Genomic DNA, 22,009 nt, shown 5'->3' with positions numbered 1-22,009 from the left:
TTAAGTGTGTGAGTATGAGAGGGCAGAAAGGAAGATGTGTTATGAGGTAGATAAAATAAATCAATCTCTCACGTCTTACAGAGTATACACCAGGGAAGGAGTTAGGATTTTTCTACTTGTTTTGGCTTCATCCGGAAATATCTGAAGTCAATGGTTCTCAAGATTTTTTGCGAGAACAGATCACTGTGAACTCTCTATCTCTAACAGACTTCCCCAGAAACTGTTTAATTTCAATTTAATGGGGGTCTTCAGATTAACTGCAGAATCTTCTGCCTTATTCGGAAATGCTGTCTACAAATTTGTTGTAGAGGTGACCACAGATAATGTTTTATGGCTTGATAAATCATCCTGGAAATTGTCTGTGAACGTCTTTTATCGTAGAAACTATCTAGGAAAAGGAAGTTAAGGAAGGAAGAATACTTGGGTGTTTGTAGGACTTACCTAAACTTCTGACGACGCTTTTCACCCCCTTCTTCTCTCCCTCTGCATGTACATGGACCCATCTCTTTGTGCCTGCTTTCCTGGGCACTTGGTATCATCCAGGATGGCAGCTATAACAGTCTAGTTTTTGTGTACTGTTTGAATTGGAAAAAATCGCTTTTCTTTACACTGAAATTAGGCTCTTTATTTTCTGTTTTGGGGTATTTGAGACCCTCAGATTTCAAGGGAGTCACTGTTCTAGGGTGTTCTTTCCTAAACAAGCTCTATTGATTAATTCTGGTGGTTTTACCGCTGAAGTAATCTGTTGGCAATCCAGTAGCTAGCAAGGCGTTATGATGGGTGCGCAGTAGAATAGTAACTCCTATTTTAATGGTGTCCAGTCATTTATTGCAGAAGTTTGTAGGTTTGTCCTAATTAAGGGCTTCTCAGTTGTGGGGTTTTTTAGAGTATAAATTGTTTTTTCTACATACTTGGGCGGAACCTGCCCACAGAGCAGATGTTATTAATAATTACATCTTAAAAGTGCTGGACTATATATTGTCAATTGTCAGCAGTGGTAAATTGGACATCACATTCACTTACCACAGTTCCAGTCTGTAACTTAACTAATTATAATGATCCACAAATTGTACAACGGGTTACCCATGTGGTTTAGCAGTTCACCTCTGAAATCCTGGGTTTCATTCTCCCTACCTACTGTTTTGATAATGTTTCTATGAATAAAATTGTTCCATTTGAAGTAGGTTAACTTAATTGTAATTTAATACACCTCAGGAGAAAATCTGAATTGAAGTAAATTCAATGTAGTTCAAATAGCAGACAGTAGTTTCTCTCCCAGACTACAACAGCACACCTCCAAGCAGAGCAGGCATGATCTTTTCAAGACGGGCCACGCTTCAGAGCGTTTTCTCAGTCGTAGCCCTGTGGGCAGATACTTTATAGGGCTGTTGTTTATCTTAGGCTAAGAGTTTTATTTCAGTCAAAGCAGTTGAGCCTTTCCTGAGAACCAGGCTAGTAAAATGCCTTTTTTTTTTTTTTTTTCCCCTTCCTCCTATGTTAAAAATTCTCACAACGGCTTCATTTTTAGGTGCTTTGCTATCTCTGTCTTGGAGGCAGTCTTCTAAACTGGGCAGGGGGAGATGGCCTGGTGACGAGGCTGTGCCTTCTGCTACTGCCAAACCCGTCAGTACTAGTGGAGTCTATTGCTACAAGTCTAATTGTCATTTCCTCTAATTCTTCTGGATGCAACAAACTGGAAACTGGTAAGGTTAACAAGAAACTTAGCCACTAACTGTCATTCCCTATTGCCTGCTGCTTCTTTCGGAAACCTTGCCTGGTGCTGGCTGCTGCCATGGGTGGGATACCGAGAATATCTGGCTTACTAATGTGGTGGTTTCTGCCATCTCTTCTGGGATGAAGCAGGATGAGGAATTCTGTGCATCTCCTGCTCGCTGGGTGAGAGCTGTTAACCTAAAATACGGTAGTACCACTAGAGAACAACCAGATTCCACCACATACCCACTTTTATTAAAATACTTGTATTTGCTATTCGTGATTGCCTGTCTTAACACAGGAGAGATTTTAATTAAAGCAAATAGATTTGTGACAGTGGAGCTGAAGATGTACAAGGTGTTGAAAGACAGAGAAGAATAATCATACTTATTTTCAGTAACATAAATCTCCAGCAAAATGGTATTTCAATGAAGCCTGCATGCTACAAGTCACAGGTGAGAATACTCAAGAATTCTAGATCTGTGTTCATATATTTTAATGGAGTTAGTGAAAGAAAGGCTTTTCTTAAGCACATACTAGGTTGCAACTATGCTAACTAGACTTTATTCATTCCATGCAACTTCCCTAAGAGGAGCCAATATTGGCTTTGAAAAAGCTGTGGTCTGACATGCATTACCCAGAGTTGCTACTTTGCTGCCGTTCCTTGCGGTAGCATCATTTGCTGGGCCCCTGAGAGAAAGCATATTCTGTAAACGTGGTAAAGGATGTATAGTTACAAGAGTTTTACCAAAACGTTATTTTGGTAGAGCTGTAAAGTCCAAAAGCCCGAGGAATTAACAAAATCCTCCTGATGAAGATCATAGAATCATAGAATCACTAAGGTTGGAAAAGACCTCTAAGATCATCGTGTCCAACCGTCAACCCAACACCACCATGCCCACTACACCATGTCCCTAAGGGCCTCATCTACACGTCTTTTAAATACCTCCAGGGATGGTGACTCCACCACTTCCCTGGGCAGCCTGTTCCAAGGCCTGACCACTCTTTCAGTAAAGAAATTTTTCCTAATGTTCAATCTAAACCTCCCTTGGTGCAACTTGAGGCCATTTCCTCTCATCCTATCGCTTGTTACTTGGGAGAAGAGACCAACACCCACCTCGCTACAACCTCCCTTCAGGTAGTTGTAGAGCGTGATGAGGTCTCCCCTCAGCCTCCTCTTCTCCAGGCTAAACAACCCCAGTTCCCTCAGCCGCTCCTCATCAGACTTGTGCTCCAGGCCCTTCACCAGCTTCATTGCCCTTCTCTGGACACGCTCCAGCACCTCCATGTCCTTCTTGTGGTGAGGGGCCCAAAACTGAACACAGGATTCGAGGTGCGGCCTCACCAGTGCCGAGTACAGGGGCACGATCACCTCCCTGCTCCTGCTGGCCACACTATTTCTGATACAGGCCAGGATGCCGTTGGCCTTCTTGGCCACCTGGGCACACTGCCGGCTCATGTTCAGCCGGCTGTCAATCAGCACCCCCAGGTCCTTTTCCTCTGGGCAGCTTTCCAGCCACTCTTCCCCAAGCCTGTAGCGTTGCCTGGGGTTGTTGTGGCCCAAGTGCAGGACCCGGCACTTGGCCTTGTTGAACCTCATACAGTTGGCCTCGGCCCATGGATCCAGCCTGTCCAGGTCCCTCTGCAGAGCCTTCCTACCCTCCAGCAGATCAACACTCCCGCCCAGCTTGGTGTTGTCTGCAAACTTACTGAGGGAGCACTCGATCCCCTCATCCAGATCATTGATAAAGATATTGAACAAGACTGGCCCCAAAACTGAGCCCTGGGGAACACCGCTCGTGACCGGCCACCAACTGGATTTAACTCCGTTCACCACAAAGCTTGTTACAAGCATTTAGTTTCAACATCTGTTTCACTTCCCAGCTGTCTTCATAAAGTGTTTGTTACTGATAAATTAGGCTTATGTCTTTTCTAGCAGCCTCAGAGAAATAAAAATACAATGAGCAATTGCAGACTAAATAATAAGCGATGGAAGGTAAGACTATTTATCTCAGTATCTAAACAGAAAAGCATGAGTCTTGCGAGTACCATTCATAGCCACTCCCAAGAGCTACAGCTTCAGCAGCTTTCACACGCAGGTATGGTTCCTCCAAAGATAAAAAGGGAAATCAAGCTGCGATGATCGAAGTGGCCAACGCTGACCTCAAAGGGGTGGAGCAGGTCAAGTTCTTTTTATTAATAATGGGGTGATACAGATCTCAAGGAAGTGAAAACTAAGAAAACCTGGAAGAATCAGTGCCCTGAAAGAAGAAAAACTAAAGTGCATCAGGGCTGTGAATTTCCTGCTTTTCTCTTTCTCCATCCGTGATACAGCAAAACCATACTGTCTCCATATGCTAGGGCAGGCATTTCTCATTACTGTAGCGTAAAAAAGCCTTAAAGCATCTTTGAAATTTAAACTTATGGGGAACAACTCGGAATTTCAGACTCAGGTCTCACCGTCTTAGGAGGAGACCATCGTGCTCTTAAATGCACTCGGCAACGCCCCTTTCTTGGCTCAGGAGAGGCTGGCACAGCTCTCTGGCACTAGCGAGCACTCGGCGCTGAGGAAGAAGTCATCCTTCCGCTCGAGTCATCCTAAATTCTCTGAACAGCCCCGCTAGCTGGGTGTGCCGAGATGCTGAAGTCAGCTGGGCTGTGAGATGAGGGTGCTTTCCACCTTGTACAGCACACTGCGCGTCCACCAAGTGACCAACCTGGCTTGTTCTCCGGGGTTTTGTTTCCACAATTGCCACCTCTGAAGAGCTTGCTTTACCAATCAAAAGGTTGAGGGCAGAGCAGTATCTAATTCCTGCTTAAGCTGGACCATCACGTGCTGCCAGGAAGGCATGATTTAGAAAGCCAGAAGCAAAGCGGGCCTAAATATTCAGCCCAGGCATTTGGGTATCCATAGGGAGTGTGGAGGATCTTGGGTTTCTGCACCTATGACTACTTACATAGTTCCTGGTAGGCAATCAGTGAATTAAAAACCAGAAATAGTCCAGGGAGAAGGGTCACCAGGATCTGCCCCGCTGCCCTACCTACCCTCCAGCTGCAGGCTGCAACATCAGGCTCTAAATCCAAGCTTAAAGTGCTGGCTAACTGCAGCATTAAGGTAAGTGCCAAAGGCTCTTGAGGATAGAGCTACAGATACACCTTTCTCCCGTTTCTTTTCTAGTCCGAGGTGCCTGGGTGCAGACACTGATACTAATATCAGTCTTGAAGTCTAACTCTTCCTCTTCAGTGTGTATGGACTGCTAGATCTGGATTACCATTTAGGTACATAGCTGGGGGCCTAAATTAGGAGCCTGATCGTCCTTCATTCCCTCCATAGGCAAGCTGAGATAAGGTTACCAAAAGAGCTTGGTTCAACCCAAATACCTCTCCCTTTCCCTCCTCCTTCTCTTTCTCTAGGAAGACAAAGCTCCTAATTTAGGCATTGAAATCAAAAGTGGGATTAATTCATGCCTTAGGTGCCTAATTCAGCATGAAATCCTAAAAGCCCAGGTATTGCGGTACACAGAATTAATTGCAGGTCTGTTTGTCAAATGCCTGCAGAGACTGAATCCTTTTGATTTTAATATAGACTATGTGTCGCTGGGGTTTGAGATCTACGGATTCTTACAAAACTCTGTTCAGTCGCTCTGATTTCCAAATACTCTCTGAGTGTTTGTATACATTTATAGTTTGAGAAGTAAACAAAACAGCTTTTCCTCCTATTTTTACTGCAGTGGGGAAAAAAAGAACTACGTGAGTAAACTGTTGTCACTGTGGTTTTGCAAAGGTGGAGTTATTTAGACTAGCATTTTTATGCAATGGGCAGTTCCACCACACGAATAAGAGAGGTGATTGATTACAAAAGAGGCACGGTGGTAATGGTCACCACTTGCCATATACATGGCAAACAATGTTGTATAGAGCAAGATTGGTAGTCTGGGTGTGTTCAAACAAATTGCCATTTCATACGGTGACACGCAAAGCAATTACTCAAGGAGCAAGTGATGGAGATTGCATGGACGGGGTGATGGAACATAGACCAAAAAGCAGTGACTCCCAAAAACTGCGTAGGGTCACAGTCAATGAACAGCTCATATGAACTCCATGCTCTAGGAAAAAGGCTGAAACAGTGCCTTGGAAGAGAAGGGGAACATGGAGAAAGTAGTCTCTTGCTATGCAGTATTACTGAAAACTTTTAAACTTTCTAAAATATTGTGTCTAATTCTACTATCCATATCCAACGCAAAGGTGTTGAAAAACTGGAAAACATGAGAAAAGACTCATCTAAATTATTAGAGAGCAGGGAGACTATCAAAACCGAGATTTAAAGATTGCTGTGCATGCGCTACCCAGCACCACATACAAAATGAGACTCATTTAGCAAAGTCTTATCATGAACCAGCGAGCACAAGACAGACACATGAAAATAAAAATTAGGTGCAAATGTTCAAGGGTGTCAGGAGTACAGTACTGGTGTCATGAACGCCGGGGAAAGTGCGCAGTGTGAAGGTTGGGCGTTAAGTCTCTGGAAGTCAGGAAACCCGGAATGAAAATTTTATGCTCACCATAAATCCACCTTTCGTGTTTGAAGTTCTTACATTACATGGTCACATACCAAGGTATGACTACTTTGGTAAATATTTATATTGCCAACGGTTTTATATCTGGGGTCTTAAAAGAGCAGAGGTAGTTATAACACGTGGCTTTTGTAGACTGACGGGTCAGGAAAATAGGTGGGAGTTTGCAAGCCCTCAGCTCGCACGTGAGGCTCGAGTGCTCCAGGCGGCACGTCTCAGTCGGATGATCTTTCTTCTTCCATTACAGACCTTCTCCACGCACGCACCTACGGGAATTACCACAAACTCTTCTCCAGATACTAGTTCGGTTAGTTACTAGTTTGCTTTTGTTTTTCCTCATGTTTTCTGAGATAATGCATTGTATACAGTGTTCCTGTACGGACAAACTTAGCTGTCTGTAAAAACATTTCCCTGGGCCAACATAATGCTGATCTCACTTCATCAGCTCCTTCCAGGCGGTTGCCCGCCCTTTTTGAAACTGTCCCCCGCGTGTGCTGGCGCACACATTGTTGGAGGATCGCTGGCCTTGCATCTCCTTTGCCTTGTAATTTGTAAGCTGGCTACGTCGTGCTTTGAGGGAACGCAGGGGCAGTTGGACACCTCTCTCCCCCAGCGCCCAGGTACATGACAGGCTAGCGCAAGGATAAAAAGCAGAGCTGGCTTACCTTTGAGGCAAAGTTGCTGCAATAAAATGCTTTTGAAAAGCAGCTACCCTTCACATATTTAAGAAATATGCCCTGTCTGGAGCTCTTTACAGAACTGCATCCTTCTGCTCCCCACCGCTACCCTGCATTTGATGATAAGATAGCTCATAAGACATCTATTTTGCTTTCTGCAGAATCCTATTTTATTTGTGTTCTGTCTTGCCAGAAGATTTGTATCTATTTCCTACTGCAGCAATCTTAATAGGGTATCGATCAGTTGAAAGCCCACAGTCATTGTTCTGCTATGACGACAACCAGGAAGGGGGGTAAAGGCACAGAAACCCTTTTAGGGTGGCAGTAAAGATCCTGAAGCTCTTCTCCCAGCCAAGGTCATAGCTGTGATGGGCTAATGAGCAACCAGTGATTCACATGTTTCTCCTAAAGCAGTACTTTGCAGGGAGTTGCTTTGCAAAGCTTTAAAACCCCCATGACATGTTACCAGCTAAAGGTTTCTATTGATCTCTTACTTTCGTTCCCTTTAATGGCAATTTATAGGAATTTGATTTTCTTGTGACTTCTAATGGCTGGTAAGAACAAGCGGCTAAGGCAGCTCCAACGAAGTGAAAAAAGCCTGGCGCTGTGACACTGCGCCGCTCCCGCAGCGCAGAAACGCTGCCAAGGCGGAGCGAAACCCGAGTGTGACATGTTGATAACATCCTCCCATCAGGTGGTCTTTTCCACTAGCTTTAAATGTCAACAAGTCTGAGGAAAATGTCTTTGTTAAGCTCTGAATGACCTAGTTTTGGGTATCTGGGAATAACCAGAAGACTAAAAGCGTGCATCTAATTTTAGCAGCCCTTCATTTTCTGCATGCGAGCTTTTGTGTTCTGCATCTCCAGGAAAAAACATCGATTCCTTGCTGCGCCCAAGACAAATTTTGTTGGTTTTAAATCAGCCCCATATTGAGTCACGATCACAGTGAAATCATCTCTCTTGAAATTATTGAGTCTGTAATTGTCATCTCAATTTTGCTTCAAAAACTGATACTGAGCCCATTCCAAAGGATCTACGGTTGCTGGTCTCTGAAGAAAACGTCTAAACAACCCATGCTGGAGATCATCTGGGCAGCTGTGTTCTGTTTGTTTCCATTTCCCCCTCGTTTTTAACTGACCGATAGTAAAAGGGTAGACTTCTTCATAAGAAGTTTCTGCAAGTCTTCTAGCTCAGTAATAAGGGCAATCCAGGAAAAGTTAAGAACAAAAAAAAGAGTTATTAGTGTGTCAGCAGGGAGTCTGAGGACACTACTGGTGGCGTTGATGCTGGACTAAAGATCTCTGACATAGTTTGGATGGAAGACGCACTAAACAAGTATTTGACCATTGATAGGGGTATTAGCGCTGGGCAAGATTGTTTGGAAGGAAGCAAGTCCAGACATGGGTGAAGTACAGGCTTCCCAGCTTCCAATACCTAAATTGCACATTGAGCACCATCTCTCTTTCTAGGAGGGACAACATATAACGTCCCTCATATAATGTCAGAGTCCACGGGAATGTTGGACTAAAACGTGTCTAAATCTCACCCACACTGGACAGAAAAAATATCAACAGAACTAACACAGAGGATGGTTGGGACTGAGCATTTTCGACCCACTTATTTGGGTCTTCACAAAACAGAAGAGAAATCAAAGCCAGCAAAGTGCAATGACACAATGGCAGTAGCACAACAAACCTAGTACCAAATTCTCTGGAGCCAGAGAACCTCCCAGCTGATGGGATCAACTATAAAAGCAAGCAGCACCCGCTGGCAGCGACGAATGGGGTGAATGTAGTTTGGGATTGTGTTGAGTACCTGATAACGTGTAGTGTTTCTCCGTGTAGTCCGTTGAGCTTGGCAGCGGGTGCCTCTCTTCAGAGGCAAGCCTTGGGCAGTCCGACCGCTGCACGCTCCCAGCCTTAGCCAGGCTTGGCAGGACAAAGAGAGTGACAACCACTCTAAAAGCAAAAGTCAAGCTGTTTAACCACCGAGCCCTTTGCCATGCTATGACAAGAGCACTCCCGCCCCAGGGTCGTGTTTAGCCACACAGGGAGGATCCTGCTGTGGCCCGTCCATCCCACCACCGCTGGCCACCTCCATCTGCAGAGGAACACGGAGCCTAGCCACTCCGAGGGCTTCCAACCCCCTCGCCTGGAAGCTTTCTTCCCCCTTCTTAAGGCATGCACGATGAAGTGCAAAGGGTTTTAACCCTTTCAAAAGCCCATCTTGCTTTTGGGTGTTTATTATTGCAACAGCTGTGGAGTTTATCTGTGCAGGTGTCCAGTGGGCTGTTTATGGGATTAGCCTCAATAGCGGGGCAACGATTGTGACGAGGTCATCGTGCGCTCCCTGAAAAGGCATCCTCATCTTTTAAGTGTCCTGCTTTTCTATGTCATTTAACTTACTGTTGATAATGTATTTGTGATCCGCGTTCGAAGAGGCACAGGCAAAATGGGCAGAGACTCTACTGCTGCTGGGCTATGAAGCGCTTCGTCATGCGAGTTGTGTCGTTTGGTAGAATTGCTTGTCTCATCTCTGAATTTCCCTGATTTCAAAGGACAACTTAGCTTGGCCATAAAGGTATGCAGCTAGGAAAGGTGTTTATGTAAATATTTTTCTCAGACTCAAGCTGTGGTTTTAGAGGCCCACACTTAGGTTGAGTGTTGGATTTGGAGAGGTGTTGGTCTGATGATCTGCTGAGGACAAGCGGTGACACAGAGTGAGGATGCAACAACTCGAATCCCCAGTTCACCGATCACAGGCGGGCAAGCTGCCTGCAGGGAGGCTGCTGGGTTTCCTGCGAGAAGTAACCTTTGTCTCGAAACAAAAAGTGAGAAGGTGCTTGTACCTGAGCCTCCGAGCTCTTCACGGGGCTCTGTCTGCTGCCTGTTTGGTACCGCTCGTTGGGCAATGTATCTCGCACAGCATCTTGATTTCAGGCTGTTTTTTTCAATGTGGCAAATGAAAGGGAAAATAACTTGAAACAAATATTTCCTGTTCTGTGGTATTTAACAATGAAATCGTAAACCACAGAAGGGACTGGGCTTGATCTAAAGGTCTTTGAAGTCAGCAGAACTATTCCCACTGATTTCAATGCGCTTTGGGTCAAGGCCACAGGAGAAAGAAAGCAAATGTTTTCTGCCTGAGAAAGTATTAACCATTGGCATTCAAAGAATAATAAAGTCTGATGTGTAAAATGTGTTCCTTTAAATAAGGCAGTCAGAAACTTATTTAATTTCCATCTGCTTCCTAATAATTTGTCATTCATACACTGAAAAGGAACATGTTTATAGAAGTCATAATCATATGCTGAGAAGAAAAAACACGTAATACTGTCGTTTGCTTCCTGTCTTGCTTCCATTCCATTTTGTGTGTACTGTATTTCTCACCAATGTAATGGTGCTTAGGCTGCTGGTTATGTTATCACAGATTAAGCATTGTAGAGTTCCAGCTGAATTAAAATTCACTGCACTGATGGCGGTTGACAAATATATCAAAATTCTTGTTTTTCTGTACAATTTAATCTTTAAAACATCACAATGTTTTTTTGTGACTGAGAAGGAATAGGTCAGAGATACAGAATTTGGGGGGCAAAGAAGTGTTGTTCTGGGAGTAGTGTAGGTGTTGCCACTCCTATCACATGGTTAGTCAAAGAGGCTGCGTGCGGCAGCTTCATATGTAAAAATCAGCAATAGGTTTGCCTGCAAATTTTGTTTCACATAGTTATGAAATCCAAGAAAAGGAATCTATCTGCCAGCTGCCGACTGCCCAAGGATGCTGTCCTTCTGAATCAGCAGACCCATCATCATGTCAGAAGGCCGTACTCAAGTCTAACACGTGACAACAAGCCCACCGGGGTCTGTATGTGTTGGGGCTTGTTGGCACGCAACAGCAAAGCCTGGGTAGCTGAGTTTGCCTGTCCAACAAGCGAACACCATCTAGCTGTGAGCAGCCAGAGAGGAGACCCCAGCCTGATGAGCTGCAGAAAAAGGGAAGACTCTGTTGCCAGGCTGCATTACCTGCACATGAAACCAGTGAATCAGCGTCAGCTGGAAGATACAGCAAGAGAGGAGGGGAACTGGATTAAAGGTGATGCAGAAAACTGAAGGATATGGATTAATGCCGTTTTGCAGCCTTCTTTAGTGGTGGCAATGACCAGCCATGGTGCGTGTTACAGGTAAGAAGAATTTTTCAATGAGGGCTTCCCATTTCAGGATACTTCTGTGAAATAAACTTCCCCGTCTTTCAACACCAGCCCTGGAAATGTCCTCCCGCTGTAGGAGCCAGTGCATCGTTTGGAGATCAGCATAGGTTATTCTAGGCTTCAAAGAGGAGAGACCAGAACGGAGTTAAGAACTCTCCACGAATTGTAAGAACCATTATTTACATTCACGGGAAAACCACAGAGCAAGGCAATCATAACATAATCAAAAAAATGTGTTGTGTTTTTTTTTTTAAAAAGCATCCGAGATTGCAAGCATGGTACTATTTGTACTAAAGTATGGGTACTGCTAACCGCAGTCAAACAAGAGACCAGTTCAGCTTGAGTTTACTCCTTGGAAAACCTCCGGCTTCTCCCCTACATTTCTTCCCACTGCAGAGCTGCACTAATTCGGGTTGCATAAATACAGGAGGAAAACTCTAACAAAGAAGAAAGGGTTATGAAATCACTTCATTCTCTTTCAGATGAGAATTCGATGTCCTTCAGGCTGTCAGGCTGGGACATTGTGGTGGTCTCAGGCTGGAAAATCATGTAATCACAAAGGCAGATTTTCTGAAAGGGTGTCTTACAGAAAACTGAATTTTCCATGGAAGCTACCCATATACTTCAGCAAGTGCTTTAGAGCAACTAGAAAAAACGGCATATGGCAAAGCTTTCATATTTTTATAATATGTTAATGATTAACTGACTTCCTACATCTTTGTTGACTTAGTGGGAGAGTGACAAGGAACTGTGAGGTACCTATTTGGTAGCGTAACAAGTTGGACAATTTGCACGGGCATTTTTTTCCACCTCCCTTCTGGAACTTGCTTCATCCAGCTGACACTGCTTCAAAGCCTTAGGCAACTCTCAGACTCACAGAAGTAAGTCTCCTTTTTTTTTTATGCGACTTATTTTATGAAGTGCTGATAGAGAACAGATGGAGAGAGATTTAAATATTTATTTGTTTCCTATAAAGAATGTTTTCCCAACTGGGAATTGAAGAATTAAGTTTTCAAGCATTAAATCATAGGGATATTGCTAAGAAGAGACCTTCTTAATTACTGTGCTGTTGGGTTTTTTAAAACTCCCTTTCTGCTGCAAGACTTAGATTGAACAAAGGATTTGGTTAGTAAGCCATGTCCAGTATAGACCAATAAAGCTGCATCTAGGCTATAAAACTTTACAAAAGCAGGATTTGAATGTTAATTTCAAAATGCATGCGGTGCCTGGCAACATCTAAAGCAAAAATATTTGCTCAAAACATGAAATAAACGGAAATAAATGAATTCCTGCTTACACAGGCTGGGAAAAATAACTTTGTGCGTATTTTATATAGGCAGAGTTTATCATTAACTTCCTCTCCAAGGTGCTTACAAGTTGCAGTAGAATTCCTAACGCAAAACCGTCTTTCAACAGGCAGACGGGCTGCAGACAGGGAGACTCATACTTCGCTCTTCTATTCTTACAATTTTTAGTGTATTTTATTTTAGCTGTGCTATCACTTCCAAAGAAACAAGTATTGCCTCCCACCCTTTTGGAAAGCTCTCCTTTCAACCACCCACCCAACGTCTATGAAGAAAATCCCATCACCAGGTTGCTGTGTGCAGGTCGTGTGCTCTCCGATTCCCCCTTCTGTAGGCAGTCCCTCCTCACGGGTACCCGTGCAGCACGTCCAGGCTGGTGCTCTGGGTGCTTCAGGGGTTCCTCATTTCTCCAGCAGGCACCAGGCAGCGTTAGCTCCTGTTCTTTTGGCTGGAAGGTGACTCCTCCTGGGTGACATCTTCCCATGCCCCAAGCCTGTATTCAGAGCCCGCTTCTTCCCAGTCGCGCGTGAGCTCTCTGGGACCTGGATGAGGTTGCCTCAGTCACACTCCTGTCCCCTTAGCGCTCTTTTCTCTGTGCCAGACACCCAGAGCAGGCAAGCTTTTGGGCTTCCCTCTGAAGCTTCCTAACAGGATCCCATCTCAACCATAGCCACTGTAGCTGTCCTGGTTTTTCGGGGGCTGTCATTCCTGGCATGTCCCTAAACTGTTCTACTTAGGCTCTAAATGGAGCTCCCTTCAAGGCAGAGGCAAAAAAGTCTGTAGAAACCATGGTAATATGGGGTCATCTGGGTCCTGGGTCAAGACTACTGCCGCCCCGCTCCATATAAGCCTGCAACATTTCTTTATTTAAAAAAAGCTTGAGGTGGACTCCACCACAGAAAAGTAAACTGGAGCCTGAAAAAACAGCAAGGACTATATAGAAGTTATCAGTTTTTCTTCATCCTACCATCAAAGCAAATTAAATAAAATCTTTTCCTGAAATGGGCAAAGAACTTCTATACAGCTAAATTTCAATGTATTCCTACTCGGTGGAACAGAAGTGAAGCTCTCTTTCATCTGCTTGTTTTGAAACACGAAGAGAAAGTGGAAGCAGCAGAGTTTATAACACTGGATTTTGGCATTTGGGAGGAAGGGGATACATAAGGTATGTTAAATCTGGAGATACTCTATAATGACTTTTAAGACTTTATGCCCTACTAGTTTGTCTTTTCTAATTGAAAATGAGTATGTTAGTGACAGCTGAAATCTAAACATGAGAGATCAGGGTTCAAGATTTCATGAATGTTACGGAGACTGTACTCAAAGAAGAGGTTGTAAATGCAGCTAACGTTTTATCTAGGAAAATAGAAGCAAAAGAATTGCCACGCTGAGTGTTTATTTAAATGTCTTTTGAAGAAGCTAAGAATAGACTAATTTAGCAGCCACTGCTGGCAACCCTTGTGGCAGGAACCACAGCAAAAAGATAACCTTAGAGATAAAGCCACACTTCAACCAGAGCTGTGCTGAAACAGTGATGACAGAAGGATAAAAAAACATTTCTGAAGTTCTCTTCCAGACACATCTGAACTCAAGGATCTAGGGCATTAGTACAGTCTTTGAGTGTCACATCAAGGATCATGCAATTTGTGTAAGACTTTCACAAATTCACATGACAAGCCCTGGCTCCATCTCACACTTCCCTGCAGCCTCTGCCTGTGTCTGAGATCCTATGTGCCAGGTGTTGATGACTGGCCGATCCAGCCCTGCCTGGAGCTTGAGGTCCAGAGAGATACAGCTGAGGGGATGCTGCTGCTGGGAACGTATTATCTAGCACGTACCAACCTCTAAAGGACCTCTACTAAATGGCAAACTCCCTCCATGCCGCTGAAAGCTACTGCCATCTGGCCCTCCACCCGTCATATGAAACGATGCATTTGAAGACAAGCCTTGCAGGTGATTGCATGGTTGGGGGCACTCTCTTATGCCACCCTACAAGTTGGACATCACCCCCCGGCACAGGCCTTCACCCCATGAGGGAGTCTGAGACCCAGTAACCTGAAAGGCTCAACTATATTTAAATGCACTAATTAAGAAAGTATACTAGCTTTTTTTCCTTTCCTCATTTACCTGCAGGTTTTTTTTAAATCTTTGTTTCAGGAGCTTAAGGCAGGTTGAGTTTTAGAAAGCAGATCTGAAACCCAGCTGAGGCATATGGACTGCTGAATTAAAACAGCTTTTCAGAGGACCCAGTATTAATTCCAGAAGTGAAATGCATTTGGTGCCATTCGGTTTCTCTGCTCTGAGAACTGGTATCATAGCCACAGCCTTTTGTCACTAGCAATTACTGGAAGTAAACGAAGTGTTGACAAAATTTCAAGTATAGCTCCATTTCTGATTGCTCCTGCTGCTGAGAACATCAGGAGGTGGGACGGTGGCCACAGAGAACTGACCTTTACCTCTTAGACTGCAGCATTTCATTTTATTCTTTTTAAAGGTAAGCCTGATGCACAGATGACCCAAAAAGACTCTGTGAAACCACTTGGCAGTTGAGAGAGCAGCTTGCTTCCATTTTTCCTCCTAGAAGCAAGCTTGCAGCGGTAAGAAAGTCAACACAGCTCCCGGGCACCCTCATCTGTTTCTTGTAACTAAGAGGGGAAAATCATGTCTCGCTCTGTCCCTGAAGTACAAGGGCAATGGCTCGACACACTTTTCATAAACAGCTACTCACTGTGCAATGCTTGATTTAAATAAAAATAAGCAATAAAGACAAAAGGATCCTTCAAGTTTCTGTATTTGGATGAATTCACTAGCATGTATCATCTTTTACTGTTAGCTTCTGTCTTTCTGCAAATTTCCATTGAATACTAGCAAGCTGACATTTAGCTTTTACTCGGGTAGGGTATTTAGTTAAAAATACATCCATGGAGGAAAGCCCTTCCAAACGAAGGAAATGAAAGATGTATTAAGAGAGAAAATGATAGCAAGGGACTATCAGGTGAGAAGCCTGTAGAAGCAGGTCTCCTTTTTTAGCTATTGTTTCTAGACTTTCCAAAGACTGTCCCCGGAAGCTGCTGGAATGCTTGTTGGATTGGACAGAATCGATTTTAAATGAAGATGTTGATGAAATCATGGGACACCGAGAGATGGAACTGTAGCCACCTCTTAACACGCTTCTCTTGTTTCTTGGGGTGAAAAGGGATTTCAGTCATGCTTTTCGTCCACTGGCATGCACACCACGTAGGCCTAGCTTGTTCCTCCTGGCCGGATTACCTTTGTAGGCTACCTCCATCCCATGAAATAGCTGGCATGCAAACTTTGAATGCTGAAATCTGCAGCTCTGAGTGAGCCTCCAAATCAAGAACCGCATGCCAGTAACACCAACTAATTATTCAGAAGACCTCCTGTAGCTGAGCGAATATGAGTTCGTTTGCCGTAGGAAATTTCATATAGTGATCGTGTTACATCATTGTATTATTCAGACCATATAGGCAATCTTACTATACTAATTAAATTAACTCAAAATATTTATCGAATTGCTAAAGCATGAAACCAGCCAATGGATTATGCCAATGCTGTCTGTGTTAGCACAGACTGCCATATGATCTGGGCTTTGAACTGTATTTTATCCAATATAGCTCTAAACACGCAGGGACTGAATTTTCACATTTTTTCTCTCGGAAGGCTGAAAAGGGCATTTGCACAGGAACCAAAAGGTTTTATTAAAAAAAAAAAAAATTTCTTGTTTTTTTTATGCACATGGCAAGTTAGTGATGGATGAAATTCGTCCTTTCTGAAGGGCATGCCTCTGTCTTTGAAACCCACACTGCTGGTGTCGGAGCCCAGCTCAGCGCGGGCATCACCCCCGTGGATGGGGACTCGCTGCTCACGGAACCCCCGGCTGAGGCGGTGAGCTGGTCCGCGGCTGCGGAGGGTGCTGCGGAAGCCTGGCACTGCCGTCTGTTAGCCCCAGCCGTGAGCAGGGCCCTTCTCGCTCCGGGGTTTCCTCCTTCGTCCTTCTTCCTCGAGGTCTCCCAGCAAGCGAGCCGCTGAGCTGGGTGAAATCCTGGAGGGAGACGCCCTCTGCAGCTCACTCCCGGTTTTACTTGGCAGCTGCAAGAGAAATGTCTTTTTTTTGGAAATGCTTGCCACGGTAGTTCTGAAAAATAAACGTATCTCGCTACATTTGGGGGGAAACGAGTCTCCCTGATGCTCTTTGCCCGCTGGCAGGCGCAGGGCGTGACCTCGGCTGGTGCCGCGGCTGGACCACCTCGTGGGATGCCCCCGACCCACGGCATGGCCGGGGTGCCATGGATGCTGCGACCTGCGGCAGTGCTCAGGCTTAGGGTTTATGTCAGAAACTTGAGACTAAATATGTTCTTATCCAAGGTCTTCCCTTAAAATCAATGCTTCTGGCAAGTGATACGTATCTGTTCTCGTTTGATGATACCAGCAAAACCTATAGTGTGTTTGGTAATATTCATAACGATAGAGACTGGAATCAGGAGCTAGATCTTTGTTTTAATTTTGACATGTTTTCATATGGCAAGTAAATTCCTGTAGCTATTTCACCTTGATATTTTGTTCCTTATTTCCTTGCTGAATCTTAATACCAAGAAGTTGTAAGTATAGGCTTCCGTCTGATTTTCCAAAACGGGCAAGTATGATAATAACTGTAATTCAATTTCCTCATCGATGTCAAAAGTACTTCTTTTTCACCTTGATTTTTCTCTAAGTCACTCACTACTATCAGGTTAGATCAAATAAGTTCCAGTGGGCAGGGTGGGGAGAAATGAGCCAAAATGAATCATTTCCTACCTAAGCAATTTTTTGTGTCTAGACATTTGGTACCTCATCTAGAGCTCATCTTTGTTATCTGGTTATTCTCCAATGTTTTCAGAATTTTTGTATAAGCCTTGAATTCTTTCATCCTGCGTATTTGCTTGTGCTGTGTTTTTTTTGCAAATCTCATGGGAAAAAAAGGTCTTTTCCTAATTTTAAATTTTATAATTCAATTCTGGACACCATTGTAAGTAACGTAGCACATGACGGTTTGATAGATGGCTCAGTGATCATGGATACAATCTCGCTTAATTCTGTGGGAAGACAGGTGACTAAATTCAGTCCATGAAGGTATATACTGATACCATACTCCGAACAGCTCTCAGTGACACGGATCAGCCTGCTTGCCTATCTTTTATGACCTCAATAGCAGCAAGTTGTTTAAATGAACATTTATGATGTATACGAAAAGTGTTACAGAAATACGGGCTCTGCACAAAAATGATATTTTAATATGGTTCAGGTTTGGCCTCTTGTGCTCAACTGATTCAAACAGAAGCAGAAGGGCGGCAGCGCCGGGCTCCTTTGATCGCGCTCTTTTCTGTCTAGCATCTTCCCATCACTAGACACGTACAGAAATGACACTGTTTTGATGTGGAACTGGGACAGAAAGAAATTCGTCATTTCCTGTGGGGCTACTATGCTGTATGGCTGGTAACAACTGTTAATTAGATAGGGGGGTTTATAATCGCGTCGTAAATAACGTAGCAGATTGAGATAGCATTTATAAATTGGTTTCGTTTTAAGCAGATAAAAACTCAGGAGTCTATTCTGGAGCAATTTCCTCCATGCAAGAAAGGGTTGAATGTACATCTGCAATAATGGAGATTAATATATCCCACGGGAAATCAGTCCTATCGGAGGTACATAGATGATCTGGGAGGCCAAAAAGACAAAATTGCAGATGTTGCCGTGTTTGGCTGGCGTCAAAAGCTACTCTGTCCCATCCTCTTACGATTGGCATCAGCTTTGGGACTGAAGTAAATATATAGTGGGCACTGGTATGAGAAGATGGAAAATGTTTGCTTGAGGCCATATTCTTATGAAGATATTTTTTTATTTAGTATTTCCACAGCTGGATTTTTGCAACTAGATTGTATCACTGAATCTGTTAGGTTAAGATAAGTAAATAGAAAATTTATTGCTTTAGTAACAAAACATAGTTGCAGATCTATCTTCTTATTTGAATGAACTTGGTACAGTATTTCTTCTGTCTTGAATGCAATGGGAGCAGGAGAAAAGGTATTTTAGATAACTCATAAAATATAAAGGTTCCTAGAACCTTTCAGATCTACACAATAAAATCAAGGCCACATCTTCTCTGGTCACAAATCATTCCTGTAATTGTTCAAAAGGTTATATGAAAGATGTGGGAAATTAACAGATTTTTTTTTTAATTAGAATAAAACCCTAACTTGCACTCAGAATGTACAGCCAGCAAACAAGCCTAAAATCTGATGCTAGGCTAAATGACTAAAATCTTTTCCGCCAGAGTGTTAGGATGATTTGAACTGGAGAAGTTGGGCAGGTTATGAACAAGTGTGATTGTGAAGGTAAAACACTAAAGAAGCCTTGGTTAAAGTTTGAGGCTGGGCAGCACATCCAGGCTCCAGCCCCTGCACACAACGTTATATTTCTGATTAATTCAAGAATTTCTGCTACTGCATTCACGGTTAAATAATCTAAAAATGTTCAAAGTTCAGTGGTTGCTATTAGACTTTGTGGCCTGGATTTGCTCTTGCCTCCGAACTACGGCGTTTTCTGTCTAACGCTGGTCCCGGCAGCTCTCAGTAAGGGCAGCACGCAAGCAGAAGTCTGTTCAGGTTGGGCTGCTGCACCGAAAACACAGCTGCCAGGAGCGAGGAGCGTGGCTTCTGTGCCCGCTTTGTAGGATCTCTTGCGGCAGCCAGGATCCCGAGGACTCTGTCAGCTTTAGTTGCTACTAGCCAGTAATGCTAGGGCTCTTGATTACGTGTAATGTGTATAAGGACCTTTGAACTTAACGGTTAATTACCAAGGAAGAAAATAACTTGGAAAAAGATGTGAATTTCCCTTTTGGGAATGTAAAATGGAGATTGTAATGGGAGATAACGAGAGACCCTTTCTTCTCCTTGGGAGACAATGAAATATACAGAATAAAACTTAGATGTTATTTGTCTATGGGCATTAAACTTCAAGAAATCACTACAGTCAGGGAAAGATGACTACCATCCTCCCTCTGTACACATACCCTCTCCTGCTTTTTCACTAACAGGTTCACCTGTTCACACAAATAATTGCCTTTGTAATTTTATGCTGTGTTTCCTTCCAGTGCCTCTCTTTCTTCACATGGCAACCGTGTCTGCCACAGAGTAGAAGATCTCCAGAGGATGAGCTCCCTGGTCAGCACCTCGCACCTCCAGCTAGCCGCCTTTGCTCTGGGTACGGTAGGCTGGATCCTCTGCACCGTTTCAATGGGAATTGTGGAATGGAGAGTGTGGCACGTGGACAACACCACCATCATCTCCTCTGGCGTTGCCTGGGTGGGGATTTGGAAAGTCTGCTTCATCAGTTACCTTCACGTCTCGCCTGGCTATAAAGAACAGTTCTGCCATAAACTCAGTGGCTATGACTCCTCCATCCCCCATGAAATTTATGCTGCTCAGGGTCTCCTGTTGATCGCCATGTGCATGGGCTTGCTGGGACTGACTGCCACAATATTCGCTCTGAGAAATGTTTATATGGGAATCACTCACAAAACTCTCATCACCCGTTTCTTCCTGGTGGGCGGCTTCTTCTACGTATTGGCTGGTCTGTGCGTCCTGATTCCCGTGAGCTGGAATTTCTATTCTGTAACGCACAACCAGAGCATCGCTTTTCCTCCTTCTTACTACATGCCCTCCAGCCCAGCGGCGCAGGAAGCTGGTGCTGCCATTCCTATCGGGATTGTAGCTGTCATCCTCCTGCTGCTAAGTGGGACTTTTTCTCTCTCGTACAGATTTCCGGTGACCGCAAACACTACCACGAAATCCTGACAGGATAAATCGCCCCCCTGCTGTTCCAGAACAAGAGCATAGTGAAGAGATAAGGACGGCAGCACGAGTGATTTTATACCAAGGAACTACAGAATTAAATTTTAGTCTATAGTAGCCACACTGTTTTGTTATATGAACCAGCTGAATTACCATCTTAGTTGTCAGATATGACCAGAGGTTCATCTTTGAGATAACTGCTGTTGAGCAGCAACTGTGATCAAGTTTTACCAGCTGTCCTCTTTTGTATATACAAATGTTATTGATTAATTTATTTTTTGAGTAAGATATTTACCATGCTCAAAGAGCTGACTCTGAATTAACTGTCCTGTTAGAAAAATGTGAAATAACACGTGTTAAATGTGTACTTGTTTCCTTGTTGGTACTAAACCATTTTGCCCATCATTTAATTACATGTGTAGCACAGTATGTTTCGTGACAAGTCAAGACTTTTAATACCAATAATGAGTGTCATCATGGTTGTGTCAAATGAGTCTTCCCTGAATTGTCTTACAAAGGTCTTGCCAGTTTCTGCAGGGCACATATAGAGCTGTCTCTTTAATGTTTCTGTTTTTCTTTCAAGCTATTTGCATTTTATGTTGCAACATGTTTGCCTGTGGGCAAGGTGCGCTCTTAGTTCCTCACTTAGGCAGAGCCAAGAAGTCTGCAAGTGTTTGCTACTTCATCAGACACTTCACTGAATCCAAAGGTATTGCAAAAGATGGAAACAACTTCTACAAGTTATTACAAAACTGCTGTCAAAATCAGTGCTCTCGGGAATATTCAGTACAGCTTTCAGGGTATGATTCATTTGACCTGATATAGACATCTATACCTAAACCGGTCATTTCAGGTTCCGTTTATAGTCAGTGTGGAGACAAAGACAGTCTTTTTCCAAAACAGATGCCTAGAATGGCTAGAAGAAGACATGCTCCCTAAAAACCTGTTTCTTTTAACCCACTGTAATGGCTGTAATAACTACAGTTGCTAACTCTGGTGTACACAACCAAACTTCACCTAAGCTAGATAAAGTTAGGTGAAATGAATCTCTCATTTAATTTGCATTTCGTATGCTAGTGCCATTTAAAAAAAAAAAAGAGAAATGTCCCAAATGCTGCAATAAGGGCAATTAAAAAAAAATAAATTAAGAGGTTGGGAGGAATGAGTAAACATTCTTGACAAACTGATGAGCTCTTGAAAACAGGTTCCTCAGAAAATTCTTACACTTTTAAAGAAATGCTACAGGAATCTACGTAATTTAGTTTTACTCTTTTAATTGTGCTCCATTTTCTAAAATACTCATGGAAAAAGAGAAAGAAGAAAAGAAAATGTAACAAAAATGTAATAATTCTTGTACACTACAAGAAAAGGTAAAATACCAGCAAACCAGGTCTTATTGCTTGTGGCTCTTACCGCCTCAACTTGTCCTAGCAGGCCAATTGTTCCTCCACATCCTCCACACGGTCTCGACTTTGCCGTACTGTCTGTCTGTACAGAATCCCTACAGCACCCTCATTTCCTCTCTGCTCTTCCAGTCTCTTCTGGAACAGGAGCTTATCTCATCGTTGGTAAGTTTTCCATCTGCTGCAAGGGTTTCTCTTTTGACTGTTTACAATGCTGTAAAGCACTTTCAAGTGGTGTTTCAATGAAGGCAAGTGATTTAATAGCTTGTTATTCTATATTGTTT

The 22,009-nt window shown here is 43.5% G+C and overlaps 1 protein-coding gene across 1 annotated transcript; it reads left to right on the top strand.

Moving 5' to 3' along the window:
* Positions 1 to 11,115: 11,115 nt before the first annotated feature.
* CLDN34 (claudin 34) lies at positions 11,116 to 20,325 on the top strand. The gene is made up of 3 exons (XM_075139916.1): positions 11,116 to 11,141; positions 18,139 to 18,291; positions 19,623 to 20,325. Exons 1-3 carry the CDS (start codon positions 11,116 to 11,118, stop codon positions 20,323 to 20,325), a joined length of 882 nt encoding a protein of 293 aa, XP_074996017.1.
* The last annotated feature ends 1,684 nt before the right edge of the window (positions 20,326 to 22,009 follow it).

This window comes from Calonectris borealis, chromosome 1 (assembly GCF_964195595.1).
Source record: "Calonectris borealis chromosome 1, bCalBor7.hap1.2, whole genome shotgun sequence".
In the NCBI taxonomy this organism is placed as follows: Eukaryota; Metazoa; Chordata; class Aves; order Procellariiformes; family Procellariidae; genus Calonectris; species Calonectris borealis.
The sequence above is the reverse complement of the archived record's forward strand: the minus strand, read 5'-3'. Positions and strand labels throughout refer to the sequence as shown.